Genomic DNA, 11,430 nt, shown 5'->3' on the forward strand with positions numbered 1-11,430 from the left:
AACTTTTAGGCAGCTGTTTCTCCCACCTCTAACCACGTAGGCAGCTATACCTTCCTTACAGTATATCTTCGAACTACCAAAAGTGTCAACATAAATCTGACAAATTCAGGTTTTTTTATGAGCCGTGGGATATATATTCCCACATCAATATATTCATTGTACAGTACAGTTCACTTTTGTGTGGCACTGTGCGGCCACATTCTCTGTGGTACCTGGCATGAGCTGCTGTCCATTCATGCTTATCGGAGGCATCCCCAGGTTGCTCATGGCTGTTGCCCAGGCGTTGGGGTCTGACATGGGCATTGTCATGGAGTTAGAGGCCACGGTCATGTTACGGTTCCCGTCTGGAGAGAGACACACAAGAGGAATGAGAAAGTGAGACTAAATAATTCTCTTTTGGGATCAAGTGCTACAAAAAGATGTGCATTTATTTAGATGGGAAAGTCCAAGGTCAAACCCAGAATTACATTTTAAAAGGTGTCAGATCTTTGGTTTCCTTTTATGACAAAATCTCTGTGCCTTATTGACATGAGCGCTCTGTGATCTCCCCCCTCATTTTAATTCTGCGTTCTGTCACAGGAGAGGCTAAGAGAGGCCACTGTGACCCTGCATTCAGTCTGACTCTGTATTGACTTTTACAACACTTTGATTTAGAATGTATTCCTCTTCACAAAGTTGTCTGTTCAACGTCCAACAGCCTGGCCTCCTGGCACTTCCTGTCTCAGTGACCTATGACCTCTGCTCAAAAGGTTGCAGCTGCTTTGACTTAAAATGCTCACACACACACATACATCATACAGACACAAAAACGATCACACAGACACTTTGTACTCTTCCAAACTGAGTCTTACAAAGTGATCCGAAAAACCTTTTGGCCCAAGAACACTGCAACTGGAAATCAGCTCATAATTAGAAGAAAAGTGAAAAAAGGTGAATTTCTCTGCACTTTTACTGCAGAGATAAAAAAGAAGAAGAAGATAAAAGTAAAAATCTAGCTTTTACTTGTGCTCACAAACTTTTACTCTGACATGTTTGGTTCAACTGTAGAAAATATTATTGGTCACACTGAATAATATATTAGCTGAAGCAGTATGTTTAATTCAAAATAGGGTAATTTTAGCCGAGTATTTGCATTTGAGTTGAAAATTTGACGGGCTGTTCACTTTCCATACATCTCCATAGTCTGCACTTATATAATCTCCAGTTTGCTTTTATTTTGTTTCCACTTCAACTAGTTTCCTTTAATGTCATCCCTATTCATTTTGAAATAATTTATATTAATTTAAACAATTTGAATGTGTATAAAACTATTCTCTCTGATTGGCTATTCCTGCTCTGATCATACATGTGAATAATCATGTGATTTTTGAGAGATGCTCTTGTACTTTGATACTTGATAGATAAATAACTTTTTTACTCCAAAATTGTCCCTTTACAGCAGGGTTACTCAACTTATTTTGCTTAGAAGACATTTTTGCAAAATGACACAATGCCAGGGGTCAGTTAATAAACATTAATAATATTTATCAGATAAAATGAATAAACATTAAGATTGTTGATGTGACAGAATAAGATGACTTTAAAGTTATCTTCTCTTTTCTTGTGTTGTTACCAGGTGGGAACACAGCACTTAGGCTAGAGTGTTCTGACTTAATCTTGCGTACAGCAATTGGCATTTGGTCAATTAAACACAGTGATTTGGGATTTTGGGAAGTCTGAGGTGGCAAAATAACAACAAATTAATCTGACCATTTTTCATTAAATTGCCTATTTCATTGTCACATTTCGATGTCTGCTGTCCTCACTCATCTTTTCCTAGAGGCAAAGCCAGTCACAAGCAGCCCTCAAGTGTTGTATGTGAACTTTAAGCTTTTTCATGTGAACTTTTCATCGCTTCTGCTTACTGCACAGATCCCAGATAGGCTAATATGCAACTACAGTGAAGGGACATTATTGGATATTGAATAATTGATATAAACAAACCAAAAATTCCCAGTGCAAATCAATTTATTTTCATTGTGAATTAGAAAATGCTCAGCAGGTGACCTGGCAGCCTATTGCAGGTCAGGTTTCGCCTGTGGGTCTTTTGCTGCTTTACAGTCTAACAAATACAAGCCTTGACCAAAGTTCAACTTGACACACAAGACACAAAGGTATAACATGGTATGCGTATAACATTACCTCAGAGCAAAGTACAAATCCATCATTATTTCTGAAGCAGAAAAACACTGAAAATTCTCCAACGTACCAAACGCACATATCAACTGCCACATAAAACCTCAGGCTCATGGTTCTCTGCCAAGTCCTAAGTCTTGCATAGAAAAGCAAACATATTCAGACCCCCATAGATAAAAACCCTGCAGTAAAGTCAACAGGAACGCATCATACATCCACCAACGGTTCATTCTCCTCATCTGGAGTTCATTTCACAGCTCTAAGTACTCTTACAACACTTGCTGGTTGGGTTCTCGCTGGCAGACCTGTAAATTACCGAGCGGCAGCAGCTGCTGGCTGAGCCACAAGCCTGTCCTCCTCTTCCCTGACAGTTTAACTGTGGTAATACGAAACCAGCACTGAACAACATTGGGATTTTACACCTCAAAAAAGTTTTTCCAAATGCCTGGTTTACATGTACTCACAATGTCTGTGTGTGTGTGTGTGTGCAGTCCCTGGGCTGTTCATGTTTGTGACTGTCTGCATATACCAACACAGCTAAGCAATTACACCATCCCGCTGACTGAACACCAAGAAGCTTCTTGTGCTGCTTCGCTGAACATATGCTGGAGAAATGTTTAAAAACAAAACAGCTAGAGGTTTTCCACACAACTGTAAATATGACATTCAATTAATTATGGCATTACAGCCAAAGACATTTCATATAGCTTGGCCACAGATTGACTATTTATATTTAATTGTAATGATTAAGTCTGTGCTAGCTTTGCATTTTGCAAATAGGCTTTGACAAAGGGGGAAGCAGCCTACCAGCGTGCTTGTCATATAGCAACCAGACTGTTTTACATTGCCTTTCATCCTGCTAATTAATAATCTTCTAAAAATTCCACTAACACAACAACAGCGTCCCTTCCCCGACCCACTCATTAAAAGTTGTCTGTATGTTGCCATGGCGAGGCCCGATAACACATTCATTGTTGTGGTGTTGCTATGTTAATGTTCCCGACAAGAGCTTCACAGGCCCGTTAACTGCTTACAACCCCATTAGCTGTCCTGCTGACTGGGTGGCAGTACACTCAGAGGGCAGATAATACAGTGGGAGGAGAGGAATGGTGCAACATAAAGGTTTACTACACATCCATGATCATTTGAACTCAGGTTTACAACACAAGTAGTGATAAGAGGATATATGGAAACGAATGCAGGGTTTAACAGTGGAGTGCCTACTGCTGGCCGTAAGATGCTGATGTCGACTGGAAAAGAGGTCAGAAATTGGCCCAGTTGGGAATGTGCCCAGAAATAGTTTCCTGACTACTATCTCTCACCCAGTGACGCTGTTATCTTTCCACTGCGATCGGCCCACTCTCCACTTTCTTACGTCTTTTTTAACAAATCGGACTATTTGCCAGCTCAGAGTTAGTCAGAGCGTAGTGTGGCGCATTTGTGGGGGCGGCTACTTTGAATTACAAAACAAGGAAAAGCATCAGTTGCCCATTAGGTGAAAATGATGAATCAATCTTCACAAGTTTTGTAGCATTTATCAGCAATAAGCTGGTCAGAGCTTCTGAAGGAGTCAACAGTTGCCACATACACGCACCAATAATGGCAGCAAATGACACCAAATGTAGCAAGTAACACCTACAGCAGCCTGAGTGAATGTGAAGTGACAACCATCTTTATTCATTAATAATGTGTCAACAAGATGATTATCCAACTCTTGGTTTGTATTAGCAATCAACCATTTGGTCAACTTAGTTGGCACTGCCATAGTAAACATTTTATTCTTTATTCAGTCCTTTACATTGAGCTGTACAAACCACATACCACACATTTATATTAATTGTGCTATGCTATTTTCCGTCTTTAACATCTCTGTCACAAACTTGCCCTTGGTCATTTGCTGAGTTTACACCAGCGTGGTGTTAATCATCTTTGTGCCTTGATGTACAATTATTAAAAGAACATTTGCCTTCCAGCACATTAAATAAAAACAAACAGTTCATGTTATGTGTGGCCTGATAAAAGAAGCTTGAGCTTTTTAATGAAATGTGCATTTGTTTGGTGGCACTACTTGTTTTCCTCATTTTATCATGGACCTCCTGAGTCAACCCTTTTGCCCACACATGTCGCATGATACACTCAAACCTGAAGGTTCCAATGTCGCTGACGCACACTGAGTTTTCAATAAAAAATGTTTTTAGTCCTCCTCATACCCACATGGAGTAGATCCATGTGTCGAGATGTTTTAAGATTTAGTTGGTGTATTTTTCAGTATAGTATTCAGAACTTTTTTCATAAGAGCTTTCTCATTCTTGTTTTCAACTATTGATGAAAAACAGCAGAGGTTTTGTATCTATAGAAACAACAAAGCAGGAATAAATAACATGTGCAACAACAAAACAAAGGCAGAGAATACAAACAGACCTCTAAACTTTGCAATCCTGCAAAGTATTTTAATATTACACCAGCACAGTCATCTCTAAAGGGTTTATCCGAATCTATTTGATGCTATTTGATCTGTCAGGTATTTGCTTTTCGTTTCATCATGCTCATATCCCCCCTCACATCATCTGTCAGAAACAATAACAAGCCCCGGTAATGTGCAAAACCAATTCACCCAAAGAGTCACCTTAGCTCTATGAAACTGTGTGTTTCATTAACAGAAACACAGTTGAAAGTCCTTACTTTTTAGCTGGCAGCTCAAGGGGATTGTAATAACAGGGTCAAGGTTAAAGTCAAGTCTGATAGCTGCTGATAATGAGTCAAAATCCATAAGTGAGAGAAATCCGGGACAAGTCTCACCTGATTAGTCTCAGCTGGTTGCCACTGGTTGAGTTTGAGTTGTCCAAAAGGCCAGTTCAACATGTGGTACCGTGCTGTTCCACACAATTATTTCTGTGAATCATGAATGATTCAGTATTGAATTGTGGCTCAGACACGGAAGAAGGCATTAAGAGGGCTGAAATTAGATCATGTTAACTAAACTCAGCTGGAGTAATACAGCGGATGACTGAATTTAGATAACACTTATTAATGAACGAAGACCACCTAGAAACAGGTCATCTTTTGACTTCCATACCTGACTGTTCGACCGTGTGCTTATGTGCCATGATTTTGCAAAAGCTAAATGTTTTGGAATAAACAACATGTACTTGTGACAACTGACTACTAGTGAAAATACATTTTGGGAAGAATTCTTAGACTTGATACCACTCTCATGTCTGTACAGTAAATATGAAGCTAGATACAGCAAACGATTAGCCAAAAAAAAGTAAAGTAAAATCCACCTACCAACTCTTCTAAAGCTCACTATTTAATGCTGGGGTCACCTTTTACATTAATTAGACTGATGTGGTAAATTCTGGCTCTTTATGCTTTATGTTAAGCTAAGCTAATCAACACCTGGTTGTAGCTTAATTACTATTGGCTACATTAGCCACTAATAGCGTAACACAACCAAATTACAACACATTCATATTTTAATTTATTACAATTTGTAGATCAGTATTTAAAAGGGCGGTTTACACAAAGATACATTTTGTGAAGAACTCTAGAGGCCTCAGTCAGTCTCACTCTCCAGCCTGATGAAGAGAGCCGGAGGTCGAGACCAGCCATAGTTTTTAATCAATGTGCCGGACAAAATTAAGGCTTTCATACTGAAAGAACGATTTCTTCACTGTGACTCAATAGTTTGTCTCCAAAAGTGAACATAAATACAGACGTACAGTACAAAGCATTTCATACAGTGCGTTTTCAGTAATTGTCACTCATCTAATGATGAATAAGAAGCTATCCCTGTGCCTGTAGCGCCAAAATTCATTGAAAGTTTAATTAGCCAGAAACATATTCTTCACTGCTTGTCACTTCCGTTGTGCTTTTTTATGACTTACACTTCCTGCTGTGTCAGAAATTGTAAAATGTCAAGTGATGGGCTGAGTCTAATTGCTTGTATTCACTGATCTTGTGAGGAAATTCAGCAGTATTTCAGCCTACTGTCACCATCACATAGTGAATATTGTTTTGCTAAAAAACTAAGTGCAAGAACTCAGTGAGAAATACAAATTATTCTCTTTGCTCTGTTTTTGGGGTCTAATAAGTCAATTTGTGGTTTGCCTGAGGTGGTGAAAGAATTTTCCAAAGTCTATTATATTTGATTTCTCTGCTTCTGATAATGAAATTTCATTTCCATTTTAGAGCCAAAGTGTACCCTCTGCTATACAGTACTTTCTGTCAATTTGGTCCCGAAAGCCAATTGCTTTGAATCCACTGACATTCTCTTTGCACTATGGTAGCCAGCAGCCAGTGCAGGCTGCATTAATTATTTAAGATACAGTTAAAGCAACAGGTAGGAACCTTCAGATACAGTATTCTTTTATTTTTATCTTATGCCTGCACACTCAGAGCTAAGTGTTTGAACTTATTTCCTTATCAAAGCCAAGACTAATGTATAAAATTAGGAAATTTGTCCTTAAATTAAGCTGCAGCCCACAATTAAAATAAAAATCCTTCTTTCATCTGTCTGCTTCTCTTGTGATTGGTACGTTTAATAAGGCAAATGAATGCACTATCATGGCTTAAATTTGTTTTTTACCTGTAGGTTATTATGCCATGTATCTTTTTTAATAAATTCATTATTGACAGGCTTTTGGTCCTTTAAAAGGAACTCTTTCTGGTTAAACTGGATTTGTCAATGGGAACTTGATTCCTCCTGTGCCCTGGAGTCACGAGCTTGTGAACTCTGAGGATTGATTTCAGACCAAGGCTTTACTGGTCTCCTGGACTCTCCTGATTGGCCTTTAGCTCGACTAAACGCTCCTTCAGGGGGTGGGGCTGATGGGAAATGTAGCCATTTGCAGGCCTATTGGCTGTAAACTATCAAACCAAGAGAAGAAACTGGGGACCATTTCGTTCACAAAGAGGAGAGAGAAAGAAATGAGGAAGTGGATGACTTAAGAGTGAAATAAAAAATAAAAAAGCATAATAAATACAAGGTAGTGTGCAATATGTCTCTTGGCTATCCCTTTGAATTTACATGTAATAACATACTGGCTAACTGTATATGAGAAGAACTGAATTACTCAACGAATAAGCCCCCAAAAAACACACCACACAATTTTCCTACAGGGAAAAATGTCTCACATAATTTATCATACACCTATTCTAAATGAAAAATGTGTGTAAGAGAATGCATGTTTACAGTAATTGGGGGTGTGGTAGGCAGTATTAATTCATTTAGGTATGATGTATGCAACATGACATTTGATCATTTACATGGAAAGAGAAACATCACAGACTCTTTCATCCTTAATCATGAAAACACACAGCAGGCACAATAAAATGCATGGAGTGCAAAACTGCCTTCTAGTAGCGGATGGCTTTCTGACCTTACAGAGTGTGTGTGTGTGTGTGTGTGTGTGTGTGTGTGTGTGTCTTTATACATCCTCCTCACCTACACACAACATCAGCACAACCAGGCAAGTGAAACTACATCAGCACAAAACTTGGATCATCCCAACTGAGAGCAATCTATCATACATTTGAATTGGAACCAGAGTGTTTCTATGTGAAAACAACAACTCTCACACCAGTTCAGCCTCATGAAACTGTTTTGCATTTACAGTAAAGTTTTGGGCAAACACAATCCCGGCCCAGATGTTCAGCACCAGTACAAGAATAGTGCATGAAACAATGTGGATGTTGAGGTTGTCTTTGACACACAGTCTGGATCCTGTCTCATACTCGTAGTCAGTAAATATGGCAAATTGTTGATTGTCAGTCAATCTTTCTCTAATTATAACCACCGGATGTTAGTGGCTGCCAATTATCATTTTGCGATGGCATTAAGTTTCCCACATATACTATTGCTGAAAAGATGCATGAGAACACTGCATTTTGTTGAACTACTGCATGCACATATACAGGAATAGTACAGTTGCTCCTACACATCATTCTATATATCCTTGTCAAACACCCAGCCTGCTCCTTTGGTGCGCAAATGCACAGATACACACAAACAAAACATTGTTAATATTTTATATCTTTCCTTCTCCACTGTTTTGATCTGTTCCGTACAATACAACAAAACCAGTGGGGGTCAAATAATTACATCTGTATAGCATAAGACCTACAATTTATCTTTATATACCAGATTCTGATCTGCAGGCAAAAGGAAAAAGAACACAAAGAAAGCTATATCTCAGTGTAAAAACCCCCTCTTCAAAGTGTTTCCTACCTGTAAATGCAAACTCTAATTGCACTATTAGACTATACCCCCACCAGTCGCTTCGCAGTATGACTATTGACTGCGTCTGACTGTGTGTGCCGGTAGCACCGCAACCACCAGACACCAAAACAGGCATTGTATCTGGTGGCACAACACGCAAAACTATTACAAATTCATAACGGCAAATACTTTACCAAAAATAATGTTGTCTGTGTGAGATATCTGGTACATCTGACATATTTCTGTGTGCACAAAAATTCAGTCATGGGGAATAATTTTCTGAAAGGCACAATTTTCTACTCGTAAATTATCTTGTCAGTGTCAGACTTTTTTTCACACTAACCAGTTTTGGATACACTTAGCTAAATCTAATGCCGTAAAACGTTATTTATAATGCTCCGTTCAAAAATGTCCTGACATAAATGAGGGTAGATAAAATATTAAACATACACTGAGTCAACCTCTCTCTGAAACGGTGTAAAAAGATAAGCTGAACAAGCTGCAGGGCTGTATTATATTAGACTGCATTATATTTAGTTTAGAGCTAAAACAAGGTAGTTGATAATTAGCCTTTAATGGACAACTGGACAACTGAATTGCTTCACATAATACAGCAACTAACGAGAGTGCATATTTTGCTACAAGTTCTGTTTTTTCTTCCATTTTATTACAATGAATGACTCCTTTCAAACAAGTGTTATTAAAATAGCAGACACACAAGGAGAAAGCATCACAATTTTTGGAGTGTGCTTTGAAAACTTCCACTTATATGGTTGTAAAAATTAGTTTTTAATATATCAGAGGTCATTTTTAGATGCATGGAACACAATTTCTCTTCTTGGTTTGTTCAAACACTAAAGATTTCCTCTCATTGGCCTGGAGAGAGTCAGAACACTTCTGGGTTCCCTGGCTATATATATATATATATACACGTGTGTGTGTGTGTGTGTGTGTGTGTGTGTGTGTGTGAGAGAGAGAACGATAATAAAGACAGGAAGAGAAAAGCCTGGATTCTCTTACATCCATATAAATCTTCTCCAGCTCTGCACTTCAAACAATCAGCAGTGTATTATGTGATTTGAGATGGACACGATTGATTGATCCTTTCTCCTTCTACCCTTGAGGCCCTACTGCCAGCAAATGTGTCTTCATCCCCTACAATTAATCTAATCAGCCTTAATAAAAGCATCCATTACCGAGGCAGCGGCATCGACAGGCAGGAGCAGAATGTTTACTGATGAATAATCAAACAGGAAAATACTGATTGGCCGGCTGATCCAAACAACCTCCGGTGCTACCACATTACTGAACCATGTGTTTTACCAATAAGCTAGTCCTATCAGTTTTCTGTCAAAGAGGTCGGTCGGCCTGTAAACCAGTGAGTTTTATCTTAATCATCCACAGCCAGCTAATGGTTCGCCCCAGTATTCACGGTAACACAGAAACACCACACTTGATTTCTCAACATACAGTACAAATATTTGATGCTTTTAAAGGCAATGGTGACTTTCTAACACTGCATTTCCAGCACTGCTTTGTAACACTAAGATTGCCATGAGGGCTTATTTTCTGTTTACTTCCTTACCAGCATAAGACAAAACACAACTTCAGGCAACACTAACACTGGGGAACAGGTAACTCCGATGCATTCTGTTCTGTCTTTGATGAGTTACACCAAGTACAGTAGCATCTCGGTAAGTCTAGGACCTTTTGGAATGCAGCAAGAAGAACGAGTCTGGAGACGCCACTTACGGCTGCCTTAAATTGTGAATATGCCACAGACACAAATGTCTTGTTTTAACAGACGAGTAAATAAGAAGAAAACTTATGAAAGAGTAATTCAAGAACCTGGAAGCATCTGTGCTTTGGGACTATCTTCGGGTTATTTGACGTTTCATTTTCCACATTTTTTTACTGCCATAAATAATATACCTTGTTTTCCAGGATGCCTGCGGCCCAGCTTTTACGCTCTGACAATACAACCCGCTCAGCCCACCGTATAGCCAGCAGAAATACACAAGACCGCATGTGGATAGAACTACAGTGGGAGGGATAATATGCTACATAGAGAATTTGTTGGAGCTGACATAAAACATGTCTGGGGCAGCAGGTGTCTGGAGATTAGAGAAGTGAACTTGTGACTGAAAGCCACTTCTTTGAATTTCCAGGTCGACGGGGAAAAATGTGGGAGGAGAGACCAAACGAATAACACTCTCACCTCCCTCAAATACCATCGATTAGGCCTTGAGTGAAGTAGCCTCTGTAATGTGACGTATTAAGCGAAACAGGGATTTGATTGTTGAGTTGTGAACGAATCGAATCTATTGAACGGCTCTTTAAAATGAAGGATGAGAACCGAGTCGCAGTTGAGAGCCGTTCTTTTTTTCCGTTCTTTTTTCTTTCTTTCTTTTTTCATGCGCGCACAAGCTCCTCCTTTGCTACTCCACTAAGACGGAGAGCATGCACAACAAGTGGGAGGAGGCGGGGATCAAACCGCCAACCTTCTGATTAGTGGACGACTCATTCTACCTCCTGAGCCACAGTCGCCCCGATCAAAGATTAAAGAATCAAAGCAATATGGATTTGTAGAGATCCACACCCCCTCACCTGCACTGTCATATCAAGAGTTGGAGGACGAGTTTTGCTTTGACGGAAGCTTCTGTCCTCTGCCATGACATAACTCTCTTAGATATCACAATGCCACACTCAGTAAATGGTCGACCCAAACCATTATAGTTTTGCAGTTGCAAACACTTTCAATGAACAGCTGAAAGCCGGAGGTGGCTGTTGACATTTGTACTGGAAGCAGTTGTGAAAGTGTGATAACAGTTTTGGAGAGAGTTTCACGAAAGATATTGAAAACAGGCAGCCAATGTTTAGCTTGGTTAGCAGCAAACTAATCACAGCAAAATCCTTCACACAAATCCACGCCGACAGAACAGCTATATTAGAAATAGTACCAACAGATAATACTCCAACAGGGCCATTTAGACTGTAAATAAAAAAATGTTTGCCAATTCATACTTTGCACGTGA

The 11,430-nt window shown here is 39.3% G+C and overlaps 1 protein-coding gene across 1 annotated transcript in view; it reads right to left on the reverse strand.

Moving 5' to 3' along the window:
- Positions 1-11,430, reverse strand: part of LOC118333956 (ecto-NOX disulfide-thiol exchanger 2-like) — a 158,340-nt gene that overhangs the window by 66,510 nt on the left and 80,400 nt on the right. Inside the window, exon 3 of the mRNA XM_035669776.1 lies at positions 213-344. Within this exon, the coding sequence (XP_035525669.1) occupies positions 213-344 (132 nt within the window). The remainder of the gene's footprint in view (positions 1-212; positions 345-11,430) is intronic.

Source organism: Morone saxatilis, unplaced genomic scaffold (genome assembly GCF_004916995.1).
Source record: "Morone saxatilis isolate NCDOM2014 unplaced genomic scaffold, NCSU_SB_2.0 Contig22, whole genome shotgun sequence".
Lineage (NCBI taxonomy): Eukaryota > Metazoa > Chordata > Actinopteri > Moronidae > Morone > Morone saxatilis.